This window comes from Balaenoptera acutorostrata, chromosome 3 (genome assembly GCF_949987535.1).
Source record: "Balaenoptera acutorostrata chromosome 3, mBalAcu1.1, whole genome shotgun sequence".
Taxonomy (NCBI): domain Eukaryota; kingdom Metazoa; phylum Chordata; class Mammalia; order Artiodactyla; family Balaenopteridae; genus Balaenoptera; species Balaenoptera acutorostrata.
The window spans coordinates 87,831,424-87,858,855 of record NC_080066.1 but is presented as its reverse complement, the minus strand read 5'-3'; the positions used below and the strand labels follow the sequence as shown (position 1 = coordinate 87,858,855).

General features: G+C 34.4%; 1 protein-coding gene across 3 annotated transcripts; it reads right to left on the bottom strand.

Moving 5' to 3' along the window:
- Positions 1-610: 610 nt before the first annotated feature.
- Positions 611-27,386, bottom strand: COPS2 (COP9 signalosome subunit 2). Of its 3 annotated transcripts, XM_007170436.2 has the most exons (14): positions 27,240-27,311; positions 21,461-21,520; positions 15,976-16,089; positions 15,227-15,304; positions 12,923-13,048; positions 10,563-10,673; positions 10,367-10,444; positions 8,290-8,464; positions 6,775-6,953; positions 6,609-6,661; positions 3,833-3,930; positions 2,558-2,640; positions 1,986-2,044; positions 611-1,362 (listed from the first exon to the last, which is right to left on the bottom strand). In XM_007170436.2, the coding sequence occupies exons 2-14, from the start codon at positions 21,488-21,490 to the stop codon at positions 1,218-1,220; spliced, it is 1,329 nt and encodes a 442-aa protein (XP_007170498.1). In that variant the 5' UTR covers positions 21,491-21,520; positions 27,240-27,311; the 3' UTR covers positions 611-1,217. The 3 variants fall into 3 exon arrangements, with proteins under 3 accessions (XP_007170498.1, XP_007170496.1, XP_007170497.1); XM_007170434.2 differs by lacking the exon at positions 21,461-21,520 and having other exon boundaries at positions 27,240-27,386; XM_007170435.2 differs by lacking the exon at positions 21,461-21,520 and having other exon boundaries at positions 10,563-10,652; positions 27,240-27,386.
- Between the last annotated feature and the right edge of the window lie 46 nt (positions 27,387-27,432).

Below are 27,432 nucleotides of genomic sequence, written 5' to 3'. Positions count from 1 at the left end.
CTTTTGCGATCGCCTTCAAAGACAGTTGCATACTTCCTACTACTACCTCAAAGAGATTTAATTTTTGGAAACAGTCAAAAGACATTTGGTGCCCAAAAATGGTAAATATAAAACAATCAAGTTGGGTAATACTTTTTTTTTTTTTTAACAATATGCAATCATAAAGTTAATAGTGTGTGTGACTTAAATTAGCTCTGAATGCAACTGTCAAAGAGCAAAACCCAAAAGGTTTTGAGCAATGGTAGATTGCTGGAATTAGGAAACAATTTTCCAGCATGATCACGATGCAGGGTAACATTCATTTAGCTGTCTATATTCTGGCGTATTTGTTTAAAGTGAACATTCTGAGAGTTAGAATCTTTTAAAAAGGAGTATCATTCTTAAAAAAAAAAAAAGGATTTTATTCCTTTAAAGTATCACTTTCAAAGTTAAGTACTATGCAAATGTTTTGTTAGAAACTAATTCTCCTTAAAAACTTGAAAGCAAATAACCAACTTATTTGCTCCCAGGCTTTTTATCATTAACTGAAGAAAAATAATTTGACATTTCTAAGGTACTAAAAAACAAAACAAAAACCCCACATGTAATAAAAACGCATCAAGAACCAAACTACAATTTCTGAGCTGCACTGTTTATTTTGCTGCTTGAAACCTAAGTGACAGTATGCCACTATAATTATGGGGTTTCATCTAAACCTTTACTACACTGCAGGTACAGAAATATACGGACACATTTTTGGAGAACTGACATTTTGCAAAATGCAGCAAACATTTTAATTTATACATGAGAAAAGGAAGTGTTCAAAAGGGTATGCATTTCAAGTTATTGCAGGTTATTTGTGAGAGAATTTCTGCAGGTAAAACATGTTTAAATTTAACCAACAGTAGCGTGTCAGTGTATTTAAAATCATGACAAAAATCTTCTCTCTGGTCATGTTGCCCATGACAAATTACTATGATGTTGTATGTTTTAGGGCAAGATGTCAATACAGCATAAATCCCACGGCATTTTGGTTTTCTTCTGGAGATTAAAGCTGTTTTTCTTGGGATAAATGCAGCAGCAAAACACAAACCAGTTGATCAAAAAAAGCACTTCTGCCATAACTCCAATAATTTTCGGGACACATCAACCGACAGTAGTTTTGCCATTCCCAGTTTTTTTAAGGGTTACATCTCTGCACTGTTGCCTTAAGTATGTCTGTAAAAGCTTGTTCTCTGTTAAGCCAGTTTACTGACTACAGCCTGGTTGAGAGAATTTAGTTGGTTGGTCCATTTATCTAGTGCAGTATATCGGGCACCACCCCTCTTCTGATGATCCAATTCAAGGAGTTGGTTGACTTGATCAATTCGGCCATGAATAGTGCTGGAAATAAATAAATAAAAGAAGATATGTCTACAAACCATTTTCACTAAACATATCTTCTGGACTTCACAAAATAGTCACAGTATCAATAAATGCAAAAGAAAAAAGCTGCTGCCTACACTGAATGGTTGAGTTCAGCATTAATTTAACATTCACTACCTTATTCAAACTTTAGACAGAAACCAGATTTCAGCTACCTTTCATCAATTTCATTGAAAGAACCAACAGGCATATACTTACCCAATTAATCAAGAGCAAATGTAATTTGTGAAGCTTTAAATAACATACTGCCTTTAAGAAAGATACAATTTCCAAACTATTATATATCACACCTTAAACTTTAAAAACAAAATAATACTATCCATTAAATAATTCTCTAGCTGTATATGGGCCATATACTGAATGAGAAACCTTTTGAAAAGTCTTTTAGAACTTTTTCAAAGATCATGTGCTTAATATGATCATTCATTTATAAAAAGACATCACACACATATATCTCTTTTAATAGAAAACCATAGCCAGAGAGTTTTATGGAAAATCAAGAATTCAACTGTTACCTTTGCCATCATTATTCAAACTTTATGTCCTAAACATTTTGTGGTACAAAACAGTCAAGTACTTACTTATCCAATATGCACTGCACCAGCAAGCTCTCCACATCAGCTACATCTATGTTTAACTCCTAAGACAAGAGACTCATTATAATTCTACTAATTAACTTTTTGAAAGACTTTATGATTTTATATAATTATTCTGATTTTAAATTCATTTCTACCACTTAAAAAAGAAAATTTAAAACAAATTTCATTATCTGTTCAAAACACTTCTGAGAACACAGGTCTGATAAAATCCAACTTGTTAACTTTAAAAGTATACCCCTGCTATAATTTTATTGTGGTTGGGGTTAGCCATACATCCATTATATATTTTAACCACTTTCTCTCCTACAATTTTCTCTGAGGCTGGAGGAATCTTTAAAATGAAACTTAATGATTCCTTATTTCTCTTTTCTTTTAACTCAATTTATGCCAGGAAAACAGAAAAATTCAAACTAAAAGGAAAAACCTTAAGTTATGCTGTATTTTAAAACGTAGTATTACAAAATGTTAACAAGAATTACTCTTTTAAATAGAAGATAGGTATACTGCATTTATAACTACAAATTATAAATATTAAAATCAATGAATAAAAGTACCTTAGAAATAAAAGGAATATGTATTCTTGTGTAAGGCTTAATTAATTTTATAAGCACTTGTGTTCTGATGTTTCGCAAAAGCTCTGAAAGAAAAAAGTTAAAATAACACATTTGTATTTACTAGTTTGTATATCTTTATGAATCACTATGTACTTCGAAGTTATATTAATTAACTATATCATTTATCTTCTCAAAATACATCTTTCTTTCTAGCAAGAACATAAGGTATTTGTGTCTAAAAACATCTGGGTTCAACAGATGCACAGTACGATTAAAGGCTGCCTTTCACATAATTTTTTCTTGTTCCCACCTCCCTGATTTTGCTCATGTTGTGATACTACTTAAAATATCCTCTTGCCTTCTCAGTAATACTTTACTGCTCATCATTTCCTCTCCAGTTTCCTCTTTCAAGAAGCTCTAATTTATACCCGCCAAGCTTCCTTATTTTATGCTCTCTCAAAACCTAGAGCACTACATTTTATACAATGATTTTACAATTTTCCCTAATTCTTCATGTAAGTGTCCTTTAAAAAAAATAGATAGGAGTTCATGCACAAGACTCCTACATTTTCTATGCCCACAAAATATAGTATCATTCTAAGTCCAAATAAGAACTTTAAAAATGTCTGTTGAATGAAAGAGAAAGGAAGGTGAGGAACAAAAGAACATTACTTCTAATCTTTGGATTTTCTTAATGCATCTGGAATTTAAGAATTTGAATAAGTTGTTCCAAATGGTTATTAAAAACCCTCAAATAGCTCCATAACAGGTAGGAACACTGGAGGTATAAGTGGTTCCAGAACAAAGAGACGACTTTTATCTTTGTTAATCAGAACTTATTAAAAATCTCATACGTTTGTTGGTACAGTGTTAGCCTACGTTTTCAAAGTAAGAGCATCTCAGCATTACCAGTAACAGGCTGTTTTCAAAGCTTTTGTTGTCAAAAATAAATCCTAAAAATTAACTTTGAACTTCAACATCAGTAATAAACACGCAACAGTATCTAAATTAGAATAGGAAGGTAAAAGGGACAGTCACCTTAAATGAAATGGACATCATATAAGAACTTGATTACATTAATAAATGAAATTGGCTAGTGATTTCTTTAAAACAGCTTTATAATTTTAAGGAATATTCCATTCCATGACAGCATTTAGAAACATTTCTATATTTTGCAATAAACAGAAGAAAAACAGCTTAATTCCATGTAGCTCCATTAAGAAGTACTGTTTGACAGCAACAAAGAAAGTAACAATTTCAGCAGAAAGAATATACCTTCAATGTGTTCCCTTATGAAAGGATCATCCATGATGTTGCTGTGATTTGTTTTCAGAATCTTTTCAAATTCAGTGATGTCATTATTCTGATAGGCACTAACAGAAAAAGAAAAGCATAAATTTTGTCAAACATGAAGAAGCCATATATTAAATCAGATAATCCAAAGAGCCTATTTCTCAATTTTTATATGCAAAAATCTAAATTATATTATAGTTTCTGTCATGGAAATTGGAATTAAACACACACGTATCCTCCTGAAAATAAAATGAATTTCCTTTTTAATGCTTTTGGTTTTATAAAGGAAAGATAAATTATATCTTCTGGGGTTATAATATTATATTTATACATAGCTAATTAAAATCTTCTCTAAATCTTGGTATTGCTAAGAATTGACAACAGTTTAATAACTGTTTAATGCTTGCTGCTTTTAGGTTAAATTGTGCGTTTAATCCCTAAGAAACCAGGTTTCATGCATACTACTGTATGGAGGAGTTTGGATATAAGACAGAACATCCTCTCTGAAGGTTATTCAGAAATGCAGCTTCCTAATTTTTATCTTCTAGAAAGGTACCAGCAACTGCCAAAACTTCTTAAAGGGAACATGTGATTCTCAATTCTCTCTAGCCTTAAAATTCCACTGAGCTATACAGCAGAAAGATTGGTGGCAGATAATTAGTGCCGAATGGGACACACACACACAGTAGAGAGTGACGGACACTGCTGCAGAAGGCCAGAGGCTGATTTACTTTCACGATTCTCTGAGGTGTCTACTATCTACCCTCGGGGGCACTATGGGGATTGCTAAAGGTGCTGAGAAGGAAGAAGCCGACCTTCTGGACATGGCACCACTGTCTGCTTTATATGTAAGACATATCATCAGCCATTCTGCACGCCCTCTGCTGTGCTTCCATCTGTTGGGTCGCAATGTAACTTCATGTTAGGGACAGGTGGTTCAAGTGCTTCAACAGGAATTATTTTCCTCTATTCTGCTGGCAACTGACTAGGAAGATAAAATTAGGAAGCATTACTTTTCTTACCTACCCCAAATATATTATTGTAATATATAATACTATAGGAGGATGTATTCAAATAGTGAAAACACTTGCACACACATATATTTTAACCAAAAGACATTCTTCCACTATTTAAGTGGCTTAAAAAAAAAAATCTTACACAAAATGTGGGACACCACAGGCCACTTCTTTCAAAATTTATCCTTAAAATAAGTTTTAGCGTTCCAATACAGACGCTTCACTAGAGTAAATTGTAAGACGTAATAAATATACAAATATAGCCATTACTTTTTAAAGGTCTGATAAATCAGTACTTTAATCTATTTAATGCATTTAACCAATTTAATTTGAACAAAATATTAATGTCTAGGGCAAAATTTTCCCTCAATATTTCTTTAAGAGTTTTAAAAGTTAAACTGTTGCTTAGCAATTTAACTTAATAAACATTTTTTTATAAAGTATTATGAAGCTAACCTCTAAACGAATAATCTCTTAATGTGGCCAAATGTAGGTAGAATACACTATTTGAAATAAAGATGGAGAAGCCTCCTTTCATAACTAAAATCAACTTAATTCAACAAATATATATTAAGATAAACTAAAGAAGTAAACAATAAAAAAGAAACTGATTTTTTAATGTTGCAGTTTAGGTTTTTTACCCCCTAACCATTCATAGTCCCCTTAAAATAAAATCTTTCTTATCTTTTACCGCTAAAATTAAGGTTTCAAACAAACAAAAAGCCCAGGAACTTGTAAAAGTCATAGCCAAATAAAAACAAAGTAAATGAGGACATTTTACATAGAAGCTTAAACAATATTATGAAATAAGCTATTCTCTCCAGGTATATAAAATTTATATGTAGGTGACTCATAATTTATAGCCTAACAGGACTTTTTTAAATTAAAAAAAGACTATTAAGAGAATGTCTGGTCATCTAAATTACCTACATGTACCTGAAAACAAACAAAAAAACCCAACCTTGCCCCATGTCCCTAACTACATTCTTCCTGTCTTGGTACTCAGCCGTACAATCTAAACAATGGACTTGAAACTTAGTAAGTTCCTCAGTTTTCTATAAAGAAAGCCCATTAAAGCCTAGGCTACATCTATTCCTGGCCCAGAGGAAAATTTTTCTTGCTCATTGATTTCTTTTACCAAAACAGGTCTTTTCTAGGCTCTTTGCTTGGTTTCATTTTCTTTAATTTTGTTTAATATTAATTGATTATGGCAGGTTTTTCAGTCATTAGCTATAATTAGTCATATCTTTCTCCACAAAAGGCAACAATAAATCCTTAGATTTCTTACCAGTATGACACTTCTGCTGCTCCTTACGTCAGAAATTTAGCTGAGGCAAATTTATTTAAAGTGATTTTTAATCGTGTCAATTAAGAAAATATACAAGTAAAGAAACTGTCTTACTGAAAATTCTTGACTAATGTAGACCAATTCATAATTTCATTTTGGATTAAGGCAGGTAGAAACTGTAACACTGTGAAATTGTTTTAAAACCTCTACAGCTTTCTACTGAAAAACAGTGTGTGTACACACTCACACAGATAATGAATACTTATAAAATCTCGTGACTAACAGAAACAGTAAAATAAATGACTTCAAAAATGTCATCAACTTTGGTATACTTCAAGACAAAATACAAGAGAGCAAACACTGAGTATTAACTGAATTCTGAAAAGTTCTCTCCTCTCTCCTATTTATTCACTGCTTTAAGGTAATTTACCTTAACTGAAATACTAAAGCTTACCTTACTAAATTCGTCATTGCTAGAATTTCTGGATCATTTTTGTAAGGTTTGGCCTAAACAGTTAAAAAAAAAAGAAGAAGAATTAACTATGTATGTACAAAGAAAGAATGTATTTATTTTCACAAGGGATAGCTGATAGAAATGAAGAATTAGAGCACAAACATACCTCCTGTGAGTCAAATGGATTTATTCCCGATTTCATTAGCATATTTGCTAAGACCAAATATTTTAAGCAAGTGGTTCGTCTTGGACTTCCCGATTCATCATAATTCTTGAAGGCTTCAAAAAAATCAGTGTGTGCCTTTTCAAATTCACCTTCTCTCAAGTGCATTTTACCACCACATTCTGTAAAGAATAAAACAGGAGAAAAGAGGACATTTTCAGTTCTATAATAACAAGATTGAACACTTTATAAAAATCAAATGAAAACTATTTCAGTGCTTCCAGTCTTTTAATTCTATATCTTGAAATAGCTCCTGAAGTGTGTAAAGGGCACATACTTTAATTCTTAAAAGCAAGCTCTTCATTAAACATCAGCCAAACAAGCATTTGCAAATCTTTATTCTCAGTTGAAGTAGAAAGTAATTCTATCAAAACTACAATGAGGTACCACCTCACACCAATCAGAATGGCCATGATTAAAAAGTCTACAAATAGCAAATTCTGGAGAGGGTGTGGAGGAAAGGGAAGAACTCTCCTACACTGTTGGTGGGAATGTTAAGTTGGTGCAGTCACTATGGAAAATAGTATGGAGGTTCCTCAGAAAACTAAAAATAGAATTACCATATATGATCCAGCAATCCCACTCCTGGGCATATATCCAGAGAAACTTATAATTCAAAAAGATACATGTATCCCTATGTTCACAGCAGTTCACAGTAGCCAAGACATGGAAACAACTTAAATGTTCATCGACAGATGAATAGATAAAGAAGATGTGGTACATATACACAATGGAATACTACCTGGCCATAAAAAAGAATGAAATAATGCCATTTGCAGCAATATGGATGCAACTAGAGATTATCATACTAAGTGAAGTAAGTCAGAAAGAGAAAGACAAATCCCATATGAAATCACTCATATAAAATAAAGCCTCAAATGAACATATCTACAAAACAGAAACAGACTCACAGACATAGAGAACATACTTGTGGTTGCCAAGGGGGAGCGGGGAAGGAGGAATGGACTGGAAGTTTGGGGTCAATAGAAAACTATTACATATAGAATGGATAAATAACAAGGTCCTATTGTACAGCACAGCACACTATATTCAATATCCTGTGATAAATCGTAATGGAAAATATAAAAAAGAATGTATATATATGTATAACTGAGTCATTTTGCTGTACAGCAGAAATTAACACATTATAAATCAACTATACTTCAATAAAAAATAAATAAATCATTAAAAAAGAAAGTAATTATATATATATATCATTACAATTCAACAATAGAACTTCTGATGGTGAATTTTTTTTAATAATATCTTTACTGATGTAAATTTTACACAGACAAAAATTCATCCTAATTCCCTTCTAAGACTAGATCATTTCTTCGACTTCACTACTTTGCCTTTTATTTTCACTAAAACAAACAACCTTCAGTGTCATTCAATCATATGTAAGGACACCTTGATATCTTCCCATGACACTGCCCACCCTTTCCAAACCAAACTTGCCTCTGATGACTCCCATGATCAGTGGATGAGGGATGGCAGACTTGATGTGAAGTGACTGTTCATAGAGTGCTTTAAGTTTTTTGTTATTTTTCTGTGCCGTGTACATCTGAATTTCCAAAGCATATATTTCTAATAACTGTGTGCCCTTTTTCAGGTCATCTTCTCCATCATCAGTCTAGGAAAGCAAATAATGAACATTTAGTCAAGACAGAATTCAGAGTCAACCTAGTGATTTTTACTTGAGTTACCCTGAGAACCTTACACTTACAATACTAATTCTGTGGGAAAATGCATTACAAATTTCAATTGGGACCTAGATTACTAAGAACATGACCTTCAATGGCCAAAAAGGAACCCATTTTCTAGTCATTTTTGTATTTCCTAGTCATTCAATAGGAAAAAAGTGGCCAGAGGTATTTTTTTATGTATAAAATTTGCAATGTTTTGTTTTATCTAGGAGATTATGAATGGTCTTCTCCAAATCTTCACAACTACTTCAGATCCACTGATTCAATCAAAAGCACTTCCCAAGTGCCTTCCTAGTGCCAGGTACTGGGTCTACCTTGGGGAAATACAAATTTAAATGAGCCAATGTCCCTGATCTCAAAAAGTTCACAACCTAGAAGACCAATCTGTCAACAGATAAATTATAATATAAATGATAATAACTCTAAGTATGAACCAAGTGCCAAGAATGGAAGAGAAAGGACTAATTCTCTTGGGGGATGTCAAAGGAATAACAAAGGTGGGGAGATTTGAGTTCGACTTTGAAAGATGACCAACACCCCACAAAACACAGGCCATGAAAAACAGAATATGGTCAACAGTCAGATAATCATAATATCAAGCACTGACATACACAAAGCCAAAATTTATTATTTATTGGGTCTTCCAACTTAAAACTTCCCTTTATTTGTTATTCATTAACGAGTCACAACCAGACTAAAAAATACGATATGTAAGACAATCTGTACGTTCAGATTATTATGCATCTCTCTATGCTTTAATGTTATTTACAATCCAGATGGCATTTTCCTTATGTTCTGAAATAAACCAAGCAAAAACTTCCCCAGAGGGCTTTTTCATATTCCTTACGTATATATTGTAAGACTTTTTAAAATTAGAAATGCCTTCTCAACCATTTTCATTTCATGTGGAAGTGAACACACAGCTGGTTATGTATCAGACTAAGCTTTCCTTAAGAATGTATAGATAAGAAACAATCCATAAATGACTGATCTGCCTTATAAACCAAACCTATTATGAAATATAAAACATTTTCCTGTTCTTAAAAACTAAAAAAAGGTAAAATTATTAAATGAAAATATCTGCAGATGATTTAGAACACTTTTCTGATTAACTTTTTACCCATTCACAGAAATAAAATATATAATTAAAATAAGAGTACATGGCATTGAAAGAGCATAAAAATATTTAAAACAGTATTTCTACATAATATTTAAACTAATATCAAGTAACTTATTGATCAAGACAAAAAAGGAAATACAAAATTACAGCTCACATTTAGAAAGTTATACAGGTGTACTGTCCAGACCACATGGTTATCCAAATTTAAATTAAATTAAAAACTCAGTACCTTCATCTCACTAGTCACGTTTCAAGTGCTTGATGACATGTACCTGATGCAACCATATTGGAGAGCGCAGATACAGAATGTTCCTAACATCACATGAAGTTCTATGGGACAGTGGTGTTACAGAGGATTCATACATGAAAACTAGAATATAAAATATCTTTATGATGTATGTCTATAATATCCTTTCCAATTTTCATAGGGTACATAATTAAATATGAAAGGCTTATTCTTAGTATTAATGACTGGTCTGTTCATTTATTGATACCTATGCCTCATTCTACAAAGATAAGGATTGAAATTAGGACTAGGAGGAAGAAATGTAATTCTCAGAAAAAATTAGCTTTCTGGTAACTTATTTTCCAAATTTTATTTTTGCAATGATGCTTGAACAAAAACATCCCTAAACAATGTTTCAAATTCAATTTTTTCTTATGCTTTTTTATTATGAAGAAATATTAAGAAAAAATAAAAGAATGCTACCTGGCAGGACTGATGTAACTGGCGTAAAATTTTTTGAAGCTTTCCATATTCCTCTCGTTCTAAATATAATTTCCCCAGCTGTAAAAAAATAAAATTATTAAAATTAAAAGGTTTCAACAGAAGGTGCATCTCTATAGAGTTTATCAAGGATACCCGCCCACTCTTCAAAAGAAAAAAATGTAATTATAATTGTTACCTTTGTATTTGTCTTAAACCACAGTCTGTCATTCTTAGCATCTTTCAAAGCTTCCAGTGTTGTTTCATAGAATTCCTGCAGTAAATCCATCTGACATAAAAAATCAGAATTCTATAATTGTAAACAGCAAATTTGTACCTGTTAATAAAGTTAATTTGAGCAAACTAAAAGTGCATCTTTGAACTTTAATATACATAAGATACACTATCTGTATCTTACTGAATGTCTGTGACAGTCCACAAAATTAACAAAACCTTAGCAAAGTACAGACCAAATTTACAAAAAGTGCCAAGATGTGTTTTTATGCGTTAAAAAAAATAAAACCCAGAAAATGTCTAATGCTCTAGTAGTATAGGTTTGTCCTTTTCAATCTAATAACTTGTTCTATATTAGCAAAGTAAATGACATGCACATAGAACTAGGTGTGCTGTTTATTATTTTTTTTTTTTTTTAAATTTTCTGTACCTCTTAGGGTTGTGATTTTTTTTTCTTTTTAATATTTATTTATTTTTGGCTGTGTTGGGTCTTCATTTCTGTGGGAGGGCTTTCTCTAGTTGCGGCAAGTGGGGGCCACTCCTCATCGCGGTGCGCGGGCCTCTCACGATCGCGGCCTCTCTCGCTGGGGAGCACAGGCTCCAGACGCGCAGGCTCAGCAACTGTGGCTCACGGGCCCAGTTGCTCCGCGGCATGTGGGATCCTCCCAGACCAGGGCTCGAACCCGTGTTCCCTGCATTGGCAGGCAGATTCTCAACCACTGCGCCACCAGGGAAGCCCGTGTACTGTTTATTATTAATAGTGTGTATCTTATGCACTCAACTCTTACTTGGTGCCTACTATATGGCAAACGCTAAGTAAGTTGTTAAAGAAACAAAGAATAAGCCTCTTCCCTCAAAAATTCTTCTATAAATGCCACTAATCAATTAACTGGACTATAAGCTTTTAAGTTACTGGTAAACTCTTGGAGTTGAGTGGAGGGAAAAGTCTAGTACAATTTTAGCTGAGTCTAACACCATCAGTTCATAAGTCTGACTTTTTTAATGGAAATTGCTGTTTCTTTTGCATTATGATAAGCTCCTCTGCCCCCCCCCCCACCCCGCTTCTGGCTCTACCTTTGTTTGAATACCTGATTCTCTAGGTCTCTACTTAACAGGATCAAGAGGTAAGAGGGCCATGAGAACAGGAAAGCTTGATGCTTTCAGAAAAGGTTGCCTATTTATTCACGACTGCCGATCGCACAGTAAGTCAAGTGTTGCCCAACCATTATCTATACTTACTTTCAAAAAGACAAAAAGCTTACATATAATAGCATGAAGCAACACACAATCTTAAAGTTTTAAATTACTTAATCCCCCCCCAATATCTGGCATACCATTTATGAATAATGTACAAAAAAATGTTTTGATAACACTCGTTTGTAAAACTCAGAAAATATTTTTCCACTTAAGAAAAGCCCCCTGATATTTAAGAACTCTAGAATTAGTGCCATTAAGTGTTAATGTTCTGAACATAAGTTTATCTTCCTCTATTTCCATTACATATATTTTAGGTATAAACAGTAAAAATAAACTGCCTCAAGAAATAAAAACAACATCTAGCAGAAAAGACAGAATGAAAGACGCTGATTCTGAGATGAACATTTTTTGAGTACGGAAAGTTATCAAACGTTCTAAGAAATGCTAAGTGATAGAGAAAATACTTCTTGTGCTCAAATATCATAGCATAAGAAAGCTGAAACTTAGGACTATGTTGCTTAAAAGAATATGAACAAACAGTCCAATTAAAAATTACCTCAGCAATAAAATAATCATTGCTTTTCTTAATAATCAAAGACTAGAATAATGAAAGCACTATCATTCCCCATACCCACTGTAGTTTCATCATCCATCATCCACCTATTCTTTGTAATAGTAGCACTTATTGAACACCTGATGAGTAATGCCAATTACTAATGGATATGAGTACAGGTTCTCCTCACAAGGATCTTTATCTAATCAAATCTACACAAACCACCTATGACTCACGGCTCAGGGTGGCTAGCTTAAGTGCTGATGAAGTTTATTAGAAGGAACTGTGATAGTAACTGTATGGGAGTCTAATATAAGCCTGCAAAAGTTGTGTGCAGATTGTTAGTATCTGAAGATGATATTTAAAGAGATTAAGCTAGGGTTATAATCTTTTAATATTATACAATTAGTACTGTAATCAAGAATAAAATACACATTATTTTTAAAGCATACTAAAAATAAAAACGAGCATAACTGCTTAAATAAAACCTCTAGGCCTTAAAAACAAAACAACAAAGGCCTTAGTATAAATGATAAACATATTGATAAGCACTAAGAGGAAAAACAGAATCTAACCTGCTTAGAAGTGGAGATATAATCAAGAATAGAATTAATGGATTTTTCAGAATAATTTCTTGTGACTGCACTCCGAATATAGGTCAATAGTTGTTTATATCTGTTCATCATTTCTGGAAAGTTTGTCTGTGAGGGAAGAAAAATGCATTACTAGGTACATATTTATTTACTAAGATATATACACATGATTAAGATTATAGTACATATTACTAGCTAATTGAAAAATAATAGTTTTTCAATAATAGAGAAACTATATGACAGAAACATTATAAACATTTTAGCTTAGATTTGAAATTACTAGATTACTCAGTAAATGAATCAAATTTTTGAAGTTAGGCTTTGAAAAAGTACCACTTCCAGATTTTCCAAATTTCAGATATTGTTCCTCACGGCACAGCAAGCACATTTATTTAAATCACAAAAACTACTAAAATATTCATAGACCAAAAGATAGAAATAAGTCCTACTTTTCAAATATTCTTTCCTAAAAATTTACCCCTTCATCAGGAAGCTCTCTAACAATAGTTATGTATTTCTTCTCTCCCTATTACTGGCAGGCTCTTATATTAAAATGTGAAGTGAAAGAATCTCTTCAAGCCCAGGTACTCATCCCACTATCAAGAAAAGTCCTCCCAACCCCTAAAAAGGGGAAAAGTCCTCCCACCTAAGGCTCTACTCAATAGCAGATGTAGCTACTGTTGCTATTCCTTGCAGGACTATTTGCATTACCGTGGTTATTCCAGGAAACATGAAAGATCTGAGGAAATAAAGGACTATCAGTGAAATTTCCAGCACTTAAATATTTTGGCAGAGGGTTCTATCATCCCTCAGAGCATATCATATAAGTCAACTTATAAGTCTAACCTTATAACCTGCATCCACAGACCCACAATCTCCAAGTGCTGTTAATCCCTCTCTTTATTGGTATTAACAATATACTCTACTTTTAATCACAGAGGTGGAGCAATGGCAGATATAATGCTTTTTTTCTTGAATAACAGAACATGTAAATTTATTAGGGTGAAGAATAAACTAATGACACTGTAATTTTTCTGCTTATGACTATGTTCTGCCCTGGTATATAGCATGAAGGACAAGAAAAGAAAAACATGAGAAGACTCCCTGAAACGTTCTAAGCAAGTGAATTACAAAAAAGAAAACTAGTAGGGGTAGGTGAGAAGAAACAGATAGAACAATGAGAAAAGCTTTAGCAATATACATCAAACTACTTTCATTTCCAAGTATACCAGCACCACGTGGGGGTAAATAATAGGTAACACCCTCTCAATGAGCCACTAAAACCCAAGTTATAGAACGTATCTCCTAGCAAAATGGAAATCAGAAATATGACTGTCCCAACTTTGAGATTATATCTTGATACTGAAACAGGATTTTAGCAAAAAGTTAGTTTTGACTTCATTTCCTAATGCCACAATAACTTTAAAGCTAATTTTTCAAAAATTATGTTACTGTAATTAAAGATCGAGGGACGATTAGGTTTACTGGTTTTTATTTGCAGTGGTGAACGCACAGAGCAGCTGACAACAAACCTTTCCAACTTTTTACTGCCCAAGAGGACTACACAGAAACATGAGTCCGACTCTGAATCTAACTCAAAAACGAGGTGGCAGGGATGGAAGCTGAAACTACTCTTGTAAACCACAACTTATTCAGAGATGCTACTACAGCAAATAAAAGGTAGAGAAGGAAGGTAGGCAAAATAATACAAAATACAAATAATCCTCTCCTTTCACTTGCTTCCCATCTTGGCTCAAGGTAAAATGGTAAAAATCAAATCCTACGGGTGGCATACATTTAAACGGGCTCAAAAACTAAACCACTGCTAGTATGTTAAGATAGTAGTAGATTTCTTTAGGTTTTGGCCCTAATCAGTGGAAGAGGAACATTTTGTAATAAAAAGTAGAACCTCAGAACTCCTAAATAAACACTAATAGTTTGTTGAAAAGTCACTCTATTAAGAGTCTCATGCTCTACTGACTGAGCTAGCCTGGCAGCGAAAAGTCATTCTATTAATAATGCAGCTAAATACTGCCCATGTATCGAAAAGATAAGTTTTCTTAAACAGAAAACTTTGTATCCTATGCAGAATTTTTAAAATTTAGTACTACTGTAGTCACAAATGAAAAGTAGGCTAAATATGGAAACATATCAACAGAATTATTTTAGAGAAGTAGATATAATGACATTTTGTTGCCATGAGGTTTTTTTTTTTTTTGCAGTGCCATGAGGTTTTTAAGTACAGAATTTCATTAACAGTTTAATTCCTCTCAAAACAAATCTTACCAACTTGAAGTTAATCTTAATCATTTGTTTCAGTGCTTTAAATCCCCATTCTCCTTTTTCACCTTCAAGTTCCAAAACCTAAAAAAAGAAGAAACTTCCAGTATAATTTAATACCGTTATTTTCTAATGACACTCAATACTGAAGTTGTAAACTAACTTTACATTATATGCATGAAAAACACTGCCCCAAGAACTCTAGTTCTCAATGTCATTTTTAATAGGTTTAAGAAAAGAAACCAGCCTTAAAATGCTTACTTAAGGATAAGTGAGCCTATTTTGAAGTTTCTTCAACAAAAGATTAAATAAGAACTACTTCTTGATTATACAATCCCAGAAGTACTTTTTATTCCTCTGAATAATCCGCTGGTAAGAATAACCCAAAAGTTTATCAATAGTAAAGAAATCACACTATTTAATAATGAAACCACACCTGTGTGATTTGTCACCAAAAGACAAAGGACCACGAGTGCAGGGATAGTAACTATTGACCAGCATGTTGGTTCTCTTTCTGCCAGAACCATACTAGCTTTTCAGGACAATGGCCCTGCTCTATAGATAACTTGATTGGAAAAAACAAAAGGATAGCCCTTTTGAAATATTTGCTTTTGCTGCATAATGCAAACTTATTTTACAGGATTATCACTAAGTATCCAAACATATTACTGAGATAAAATCACTTGGAATTTACTTGATATAAGACATCATTTAGAAAAATATAAGACACAGAATCAGCCAGAAAAAATATGAACCTTTTGGAAACTGCTTAATGCTGCTTTTGGGTCATCTTCTTTTAATGCTTTGGAATTATAGTACTGATTTTCCAAATCCACATTTGGCTCAGAGTTACTATCTTCAGAGTATTCCTGTGTGTTAGAAAGAGATATTAAAATGAAGGAAAAAAAGAAAAGAAACTCACACATTGCTAAAATGTGAATACTGTTAAGAGAAAATCCACACATTTATAAAAAACAAAACAATTTAATTACATAGGTGAAATCCCATTGATATTTAACCATTATTTAAATAACAAGGGGAAAACCCAAAATCAAGTGGATAGCAGAATACAGTAGTCCCTCCTTATCCGTGGTTTCACTTTCCATGGTTTCAGTTGCTCCATCAGTTGAGGTATGGAAACTGGAAAATTCCAGAAATAAACAATTCATAAGTTTTAAATTGTGAGTCATTCTGAGTAGCACGAAAACATCTCTTGCCATCTCTCTCTGTTCCACCCTGAATGTGAATCATCCCTTTGTCCAGCATATCCCACCTGTGAGTCACTTAACAGCAGGCTCAGTTATCAGATCCACTATTGTGGTATCACAGTGCTTGTGTTCAAGTTACCCTTACTGTACTTAATAATGGCCCCAAAGCTCAAACGTAGAAATTCACATATGCCAAAGAGAGGCCCTAATAAAGTGCTTCTTTTAATTGAAAAGGTGACAGTTCTCAACTTAAGGAAAAGAAAAAAAATGTATGCTGAGGTTGCTAAGATCCATGGTAAGAACGAATCTTCTATCCATGAAATTGTGAAGGAAAAAAGAAATTTGTGCTAGCTTTGCTGTTGCAGAAGTTACGGCCGAAGTGTGTGAAAAGTACTTAGTTAAGATGAAAAAGGCATTAAATTTGTGGGTGAAGGACGTGAACAGAAAACATGTTCTGACTGATGGTAATGTATTATGCCAGAAAACATTGAGCCTATACAAAGACTTCAGCAAAGGGTTCCCTGAAATGAGTGACACCAAGCCATTTACTGCAAGTAAGAGATGGTTGCATAGTTTCAGGAAAAGGTTTGGACTGAAAAATATAAAAATTACTGGAGAGGCTACATCTGCTAATGAAGAAGTCATTGTCACATTTCTGGCAAAGCTGAAGGAGTTGATTAAGGACAGAGACCACATTTGTACAACTTTTATTACAGTATATTGTTATAATTGTTCTATTTTATTATTCTTGTTAATCTATTACTGTGCCTAATTTATAAATTAAACTATATTATAGGTATGTATGTATAGGAAAAAACATAGCATATATATGGTTTAGTACTGTCCTCGGTTTCAGGCAACCACCGGGGGTCTTGAACTACTGTAGAATCATTTCTTTCCTTCAGGTCAAAACTACGATTTCTATAGAATCAACACAAAAGCAAATTGTAAAGAAATATTGGTTATGATCTTCAATTCTGAGGTGGTTAACCTTTTGTTGATAATGGAACCTGAGAAAAATCAATGTAAATACTAATTATTATGTAAATGTTAACTATTCATCTTTAGTTCCATAATCTAGTATTTGCTACTCCCTAAGTCTAAATTTCATTATTCTAACATGGCCTAACTACCTAGGATGGTAATCTATATATAGCAGAGTAGTCTATTACTAAATATAACTATGTTTATAAGAATATTTGCTTTATGTGCATTCCACATTACTCAACAGCTGTTTAGTTATATTAACATACTTTAGTTTTATAACAAATCAAAATAAATAAAACAAAATTTATTTATATAGTTTTATGTGACTTTTCATCACATAAATTCAGTACCTAGTTATGGAACAATAAAGCACAAAGAAAAACTGGAGTAACACTATTTTGTGGAGCAGTTTAAACAAGAGTTTAAAATAGTTCCAGGATATGATATTCAATTTAATGATGAGGATTATAAAATATACATAAAATTAGTGTAGTAAAAACTATTATTTTAGGAAGAGAGATTATTTCCTTCAGCTACGAGTCATTACAAAGGGCAAGTTTATGCCAAATTCAGAATTGTGCCTGAAAGTAAACAGAAAAAGACAAGAACAGCTATTTCTAAATCCAAGTACAGGTAAACTTTTTTTGCAGATACTTATGAGAAATTTTGTATTGTCTCATAAAGGCACATGAAAGAAAAAAGGTGCATGAGTGTAGTGTTAGAAAGCTCAAAAATAGGTAAACACAAGACAAATTTTTCCTATGACCAGTAGATGGAGGGAGGTGTTTGATCTTAGTATAGAATCAGTTTTAGCTGACCACAATGGCTTTGTAATGTGCGCCCTCTGGAGGATAATTATTTCCTTGTATAAAGATACTTCCTGTGAAACACTGGTACTCTGCAAATGGGAGTTTGCATGCTGGACAAAACAAGAAAGGGGAAAAGAGAACAGCAGACACGAAACTGTAACGGGAGGTAGCTAAACAGCTAAAAGCAATCATACCGCTGGAACATAAAAAGCCCTTACTGATTCTACCTTGAACATGAATCCCAAGTCCATCCACTCCCCCCCAACCCCGCCACCACCCTAGTCTACCACGCCACTTTCATCTCTCCACAGACTATAACCTTCCCATTCTCCTTTTAAACTTTCAAATTCCAATCTTCTTAGGGTAAGCAGCCAGAATAATCTTCATAACATGTAAATTATCTCATTCCTCTTCTCAAAAATGGTTTCCCATTGCTCTTAAAATCAAGTTCAAAAATCACCAAAATGTGACTCGATTATGCACCCAACCATATCTCCCGTCAAGCTCTCCCTCATTCACTTTGCTGCAGCCACCCTGGCCTTACCTCACAAGTTGCCAAACTTGTTCTCACCTTTACATGCCATTCCTTTTTCTTTCTACCTCTCTTCATCCCATTAATCACTGCATATCATTACAGCTTAAGCGTCACCTCCTCAGGTAAGACTTGGAGTAAAGAATCATAGCTATAAAACCTACTCTACACCTTTGGAAATCAGTTCTTCTCAGTTATTCTCTAGTAACTGTTCAATAATATATGGGAATAGCTAGAACCAGAAAATGACTCTTCTGCAACCCAAATCTTCAGAATGCACCCCTCAACTTGGAAGCAAAATATCTTTGATTTACATCTATCACCAAGTCTAAGAATCTGGACTCTTACTCAAAGCCCATTTATTTTTGGTTTCTTGGCCCATAACGGATTAGGAAAAAAATCTGACTAGGATATGAGGTAAGTAGAAGCTGAGAGGCACACACGAGTAGGACATGGAGTTGCCAGAAGGTTAACTTCAATTACTGGAAATTACTGAACTGATTATAACATTGTTGAAGGCAGGAACCTTTACATTTCCTACCATGTCTGAATGTCTCTTGTAGTACAAGACTGACTACCTGCAACTTCTGGGAACTGACTGGCTCCAGCTAATGATATTTCTAACTTCTACATAACTCCCCCAAATCACTACAACTGAGATAAGACTTAATCCAGCCCTCAGCATTTTGTGAATATGTTCTTTTGGTTTTTCATATTACATGCGTTAAGAAGTGAAATGTATAATATTTTTTGCATAATTGCAATTCAATTCTTAAGTGTTACTGCTGAAATGTATAAATACATGAGAATTGGCACAGCTGATACGTTACTGATTGGTTTCTTATAATTAGGCAGTCCCGTGTTATGATCTGCAACACCATGTTGCAGCCTCCATGACATCACTAACCTGTCATTTGCAGCTCAGTGAATCACACCATCAATACAAAATACGCTACAGCAAACTATTCACTTACTACACTGGCATGATTTTTACACTGAAGATATTTTGAGAAGTCTTTAGAATAATTCTTTTGTGTAGAATATCTATTATATATTATTTATATCTATTATTTACACTCAATGATAATGATCTTTAGTATAAACCAGCAATTAAATGTTGCTCAACAAATGCAAATTAAGTCTTTCCCATCAAGCTATTCATGGTCTGAGACAGATATGCAAATGAAACATCAATATAACACAATAAAAGCAGTAACAGAGACACATACTAGGCACAGTGGCAGCTCAGAAGAGGAGTAATCAACTACTCTTGAATGAGTTAGAAGAGGGAAAAGTTACCTGAACCAGGTCTAAAAGTAGGAATAGAAGTTCCCAGGGATGAGAAAAGGCACCGGAAATAAAACAATTAACTATGCAAAAGCATGGAAGCTTGAAATGGCATCGCATATTTGGAAGAACCATCAATAGTCTGACTGGGCTGAAACACAGGATGTGTGTAGAGCTGGTAAGAGATAAACTGGATCAGACAGTAGAACTGTACAAGTCTAGCAAGGAGTTTAGATCAAATGGAGACGCACTAAAATGTTTTATAGGGAATTAGACTTGTGTTTTAGGAAGAGCATTCTGGTAGTAATGAAGTAGCCCACTGGATACTCTTACAACAGTCTGGCCAAGACATGATGAAGGTCTGATCCAAGTAGTAGAACAGGGAGAAGAGGAAGGGGATAGAATAAATATATGCGATGTTAAGGATGTAAAATAAAAAGGACACATCACATGGACACAAGAAAGGGGAAAAGTTATCTCTAAAGACTATTGCTGACTTGGTTACACACAGTACCATTAGTCAAAATAGGGAATATAGGAAAAGTATTAAATAAATATTGCTAACTGAATTCCCTTATGTCAGATGAAGAGGTGATAACTATAATTTATAAAAGTATAAATGAAACGTTTTTAAAAGAGAAATTGAAATTTTAACCTACATATTAAGAATGCTTTAAAAAAAACAAAGAATTTAAGCAATATATGAAAAAGCAAGCACTTGAATAGTGTTAAAGGGATTTTAAAAAATCCACTAAAGTTCATAATAGTTCCAACCCACTTACATAATAACTCATGTCCTGACATCTTCCCAAAGCAATTACGTACCCATCTACACCAACCAAATCTATTCTTTCTTCCCCCCAAATATGCCATGCACTTCAACATCTCTGCTTTGGCATACACTGGTCTCTCTCCTAGGAATTCTAATCCACCGCCCCTTCCAACAAACTTCCCAATTTTCTTCTATGATGCTCCCCACCCCTAACACTCCTGAGAAAGGTATTCATCAAGGCTTACCTTGTGATTCTTTCTCCAACTCTTCTTAGCAAAATAAAATTTCTCCTCAGTCTTGCTTCTACATGACATGCATGTCTCTAAGACGGAGTCTTGTGTGTTTGCTGTTCCCACCTCCCCTCTCCCGCCCCACCATGAGCTTCTCAAAAGCAAGAACTTACTTTTACTCATCTTGGTATCCCCAGAGCCTGGTATATTACAAAATGCTCAGTAAGTGTTTGCTTAATTGAAATGAAAAGTGGGTGAATGTTCCAAAATAACACAACACACAATAGGCAGGGACAATTTTGACTCTATGTTGGAATGTAGCCACTGCTGAACAGGGTCAGTTTCATAGTTCATGTACTTGTGTCTCTTGCCAATAGAGGTCTTAAGAAATGTGCTCTAGGAAAACAAGACTCACCATTAACAATGCTTCCCAAGGCTTGACCATGTTTAGACAGCTATACTAGATGTTGGGCATCTAGGGCAAAGAGCAAAGTCTCATTATTCTTAAGGATGAGATTTAATCCAAGCCCTAGGTAGCCAACTGTGGTTTAGCCATTCATAAAATTAACCAAACTTTAAAAAATTTCACTCAAGGTAATGGATCCTAATTTGTCAATGGTATAAATCAGAATATTCTTTTATCTGTCCTAAACTTTCAGTCTTCAAATTAAATTTTCCAACAAGACATCATTAAAGTCATTAGACTTGGGCTCTAGTTTTGACTTGGCCACTAATTTGTCACGTAAATTTAGGTAAGTCACTTACACTGGATGTTTCAGTTCCTCTCCTGTCAATTATGGGGGTTGATCTCTAATTCTTGCTGAGATCCATGTGTTCATTTTGGGACATAGTACACAAGTACAAATTTACTCTGTTGGATATTCATACTTTACAGATTTACATTAGGGGTGAAAAAATTTATCTCACTGTTAGCACATAAGAGCTGTCTCTCATTACTTATGGGAGATCTTATAATGACATCCTTATCATTAGTTATCCTTGTTTGAACCTCTCTAATTTCATTATATAGGATACACCTATGAGGTAATGCAACAGGCCTTTTAGAAAATACACCCAAACTTATATTTCAAACCAATGTTCTTTAAAGTAGTAACTTTAAGAGGTGGTAAATTACTGGTAAATTATTCCAATTATACTGACATGGATTATTAAGTAACACTTCTGAAATTCTTAAGTTAGATGTTTCCAACCTAAAACAGCATCATCCAGTTTGAGGGTCCAACTTATTTATCAAACCCGACTCACACAATTTTTGACACCTATAAAATGGAGAAAACTTGGCTATAGCTCAAGTTTAAAAAAAAAAAAAAAAAGAAGCTGCACACTGTTTACAACAGCAAAAGGAAACAGGCCAAATTCTCATCAATAGAGAATTGGTTAAATAAAGTATGGTACATCCACGCAATCAATGCAGCTATAAAAAGAAGTAAGTAATCTCTCTGCATAGTTCTATAAAATAATCTCCAAGAGAAATTAAAAAACCAAGTGTAGAACAATATATATAATATGCTACATCTTGGTTTAAAAAAGGAGAGTGGGATAAAAATGTGTATTTGGTTACCTATGGGGAGAAATGGGAACTGGGCAAATAGGGAACAAAAATGGAAATTTTATTTTAACATTTCATGTTTTTGAACCACGTGCATGTATTACCTATATTAAAAAGCTAGATGCTTCAGGTTCTGAAGAACTCTAAAAAATTCTGAGCAATGACAAAAATCACTGTTTGGTGCCCCACCCCCCCGCCAAGATCAAAGTAAGATTTCTGTTCATTTGTACCCTGTAAACCATCCCCTCTCCCCCCAGCAATAAAATGCAGGTTCACTGTGAAAGGTTTGCAAGAAAGAAACACATTTTAATTTTCCTGACACTTTTCATATTTTCCAGACATTTTTTCTATATTTTTCCCACCCAGCAAAATAAATTTTAGCCCCACCCAATAAAATCATAATATGGATTACATATTTATAGTGGACATGTGTTCACTATGTGCACAGCAATGGTGACCGACTCTTCCTCTCCTAGGTGAGGGTTTTCAATTATAGTGCTCCTCCCACAGGGCAGGGCAAGCAACCTATCCTCCCTCTCTACAGTGACTGAGTGGTTTGAAGAGGGCGATGCAGGCCTAGGGTGAATCAATAAAAGTTCTTCCTAGGGTTTCACTGTTAGAGCTAGCAAGGAAGACTCTTTTGCCTTTGGGGTTATAATACTAGGAAGATAACACATTATGTCACAAGATCTTGTGATATAATGTGAAGGCAATTAAGCCAATACAGTGAGGAAAGCAGCCCAGGAAGAGAGACAGAAACAGAAAAAGACCCAGCATCATTATCTGAGCCATGAATCCTGCCATATTTACACTTCCTGGTGACGTGAGCCAATACACACTCTTTTTAGTTTAAGCTAGTGTGACATGTGTTCCTGTCCTCCCTTACACCCAAGAGTATTGACTAATTTATCAAGTTTTTCATATCATTGGATATTCTTTAGAAGCATGGTTTGAAATGCTGACATACTTTCCATCACATGGATATATCATAATTTATTATTACCTTATTAGTATTAATAGTATTCCCGTACTATTGATAATTTAGGGGGTGTTTCCAATTATTTACAATTAAACATGTTTTTTTTTTTGGCCACTCTGAGAGGCTTGTGGGATCTTAATTCTGCGACCAGGGATCAAACCTGGGCCCACGGCAAAGAAACCTCCAAGTTCTAACCACTGGACTGCCAGGGAATTCCCTGTCATGTTTCTTTTAAGCCTCAACTGTATAATCAAACTTCATCTTTGTGAAGACTACATGCAGAATTCCCAATGTGTGTACAGCATAAAAAACAATGGCCCAGACCACAAAAAGTATATTGTTTGAAAATCTGTTCTTAAAGATCCCCAACATTTTGTTTGTCAAGCTTGCAAGTGATTGAGACAACAGTCTCAGAATAAAATAAGCTATAACCTCCAAGTTCCTTATATGTACAATGAGTGACAAGTGAATGTCTTAATATTAAACACACAAATCCCTGAAGCTATTTTTTGCCCCTGTCCTATATTAATCTACTACTTCTTTTTCAAAGTGTATATTCTATTCATGTCAATTCAAAAATCTTTTTAAAAAATGGAAGTGTTATATTTTAATTTGCTAAACCATGTTCTAAGGTTCTTTATAACATACATGACATTTGTTTGATCTTGTTAAAGTTGTGACAAATAAGAGATTCTGTAAGATATCCTATGGCTAAGACTCTTCTCTCTCCCCCCAAAAAGCAGAAAAAAAGAAGTAAACTTCTAGGGCATTAAAACAGCTATTTATTAAGACAAGAATAACAATACTAGTAAACATTCATTCACAAATCACAACTATAAACCTGACTAGGTGATTATAATGAGGCTCGCATTTCAGTAGTATACCTAACCAAGTAGAATTAGTCTACCTTTTCAACATTTTTTTTTCTAATAATAACATTTAAATTCAAATATACAATACCTATAACAGGAACTACTAAAGAATAATTTTTGATATGAAATCAGTCTGTCTTAAATCCTTTCTAAAAGATTATTAGAAGTACTAATCAACTTCATGCTAGAATGGCTGAACTGTGGAATTACAATACAGTTAACTTATCTATCAAGGGCTTTATTAACTTAATGAATGGCACTATAGTTATTACTTATTATTATTAATTGTTACTATTAACACTATCGTATATAAATCTGTAAAATTACCATTGGATTAAAAGACATTTACCAGTACCGTCTTCTACTTCTCCATTCACTCCTATGCTTAGAAAATGCCTGCTTCTGCCTCAAATAAAAGTCAAAAAGATCTTAGAAATAAGAGGTCAAGCATATTGAATTGATTTCATGTTTGTTTCTTCTTTTTTTAACCAACTTAATTCTCGTTTAGCTCTTGGGCACAAATCATTATTTACTTTTTTTGATAAAACAGTATAGTTTTAGAAACAAATTTTTACTTTTTCCAGTGGTATCCTAACTACCTATTTCTACTAGATTGGGCAAGAACAAGAAGTGATTTAGGGTATTAAAATTTATCAACAGACAACTTATAAAATATATACTGAACATATCTGTAGTTAGGGTACTCATGGCTCTTGTTAACATTTTGACTAAAATGAGGTGACGGCAAACTTTCCAACAAACAATACATTTTTTAATAAAAAAGAAGTTTCCCTAAAACAGCAAGTCAATTCTGACTCTTTAAATCCTAAGAAACAAACAAACAGAAAAGACCCAGGCAAATAACTATTAAAAAACAAAAACAACAACAACTTTTCTTTTGGCAACATGTAAGCATGAAATGTCAACCAGCCCTCTTCATCTTTTTTTTTTTTTAAACATAGTGGCTTAAGGAAATTAACTAAGGAAGTAAAAAATAAATTAATATGATATCTATGAAAGAGATATATGGGGGGAGGACTATTTAACAGAATGCTGGAGCGGGGAATTATTATTTAATTGCATGTGGTAGTGTAAAATCTTACTTTTTTTGGTTAAGAAATTTTAAAAAAAGGTTAAAACTACATGTTCAATTTTATATTGTACATGTACTGTAGGCCCTCAAAGGCTGGAGAAACATAGCCAAGTTAAATCATGTATGTTTAATTAAAATCCTTGCGAAAATGAACTGAGTACTTCATGGGACAGTAAGATTCTCATTGTCATTCTTACATTAGAGTCTCACTCATAGTGCTAATAAGTCATGCATTCAAAAAACTATTGCTTAGAAAACAGATAGGCACAAACATGTAAAAACACTAGTTAAAACAGTTAAAAGAAACACTTCCGTAGTTAAAAAATACCTGTAATATAAGTAAACATGTAATAAATAAAAATGCACAAAATATTACAAGTAACATATTCTTAATGGACTTAGGGCACTGCCTAAAACTGGCTTGATCTGAAGAAACCAAAATGGAAGGCAGAAATCTTAACTATTAGCAAAACTCTGCGTTTAAGAATTATCAACACCTCTACTATAAATTTCAGGTAATAACAAGCATTTCCCTCTCCCTTTTGCAAATATGCCTTCTTTTAAAAGGGCAAGATTAATTGGAAACGACGATACAAAGATTTACACTAATTCAAAATGATATATTAATATCTTTAGAACTCTCCGGCATTTAAAATATGAGACAGACTTCCCTAAGCATCTATTTCATAACTTTACGATAATGCAGCATCACCATAACATACAAGAACCATGCACAAAAACACCCCCAAATAAAAAGCAAAGCCAAGTTGACGCTAATTCTTGGTCCAGATAATCTTTCTTAGTTCCCACACAGGTAATGTTTCTGAATATCAACTTGAAATGTTAGTGAAGTTTTAAAAACCTGTAAATCTGTTCATAAATTAAACCTTGAATCTTTAAAAATCACCATTCAGCTACAGAAAGTCGTTTAGTTCTACACTGTTGATATTTTTAACTTTGAATATGGGGAAATTACTAAGTCAAGATAAAAGCCAATGTGTCAATCCCCTTATACCACCCCACTCGCCAAACCCCAAACAAACAAAACGCAAAACCTCCTCACCAGCTTTTCTCTTTAAACAAGTAGTTAAACTACTTTTTTTAAAGCTAGCCTTGCTCTCAGTTCTCCACTGCACCTTTACCTTAAACCAAAACGGACCCTGGACAAGACTAATTAAGCTCTGTTTCCAGGAGACTCACAAGTGGCTTTTCGCTGTCAGGCCTGGGAGCAGTAAGGCCTCCTAGTTTTCGGACCCCTCTCCCAGCATTTCGCACCCGCTCAATTCAAGTGTGAATAAGAGGGGCCGAGAATGCCGGGCCCGAAAGGGCATCGCCGGGGCCTAGACCACTGCACGGTCCCCAAGGCGGCTCGCGCGGTAGGGAAGAGGGAGGAGGCATAGAGAACCGGACGCTGGAGGCCAGGGGTAAACGCAGGAGGCGCTCGGACTTGGAGCGCAATGCTCGGGACCCCCTTCGCTGCCTCCTTTACCCTCCCTTCCCCCATGCTGGAGAGGCAGGGCCCGGGCCCGGTGCGGGAAGGGGGAGGAGGTAAACTCGTCCTGTCACTGCACCGGGAGAGGCTGGAAGGAGCACATGTTCAACGGGGGAAGGCCGCGGCCGCCCCGGCCCCTAAAGCCAGAAGCCACCTCCGGCCCCAGAGTTCTGTTCCCTGCGCCTCACCAGGTCGTAGTCCTCCTCATCATCGCACATGAAATCATCCTCCATGTCAGACATCTTGGCTGGGACGGGGGGGAGCGGGGGAGGAGAAATTGGAGACAACCTCCTCCCACAATCCTCCGCGGCTCAGAGGCGTCACTCCCAGCTTCTCCTCGCCTTCCCGTCGCACTTAGAGGAGCTGAATGTTTCCTCCCGG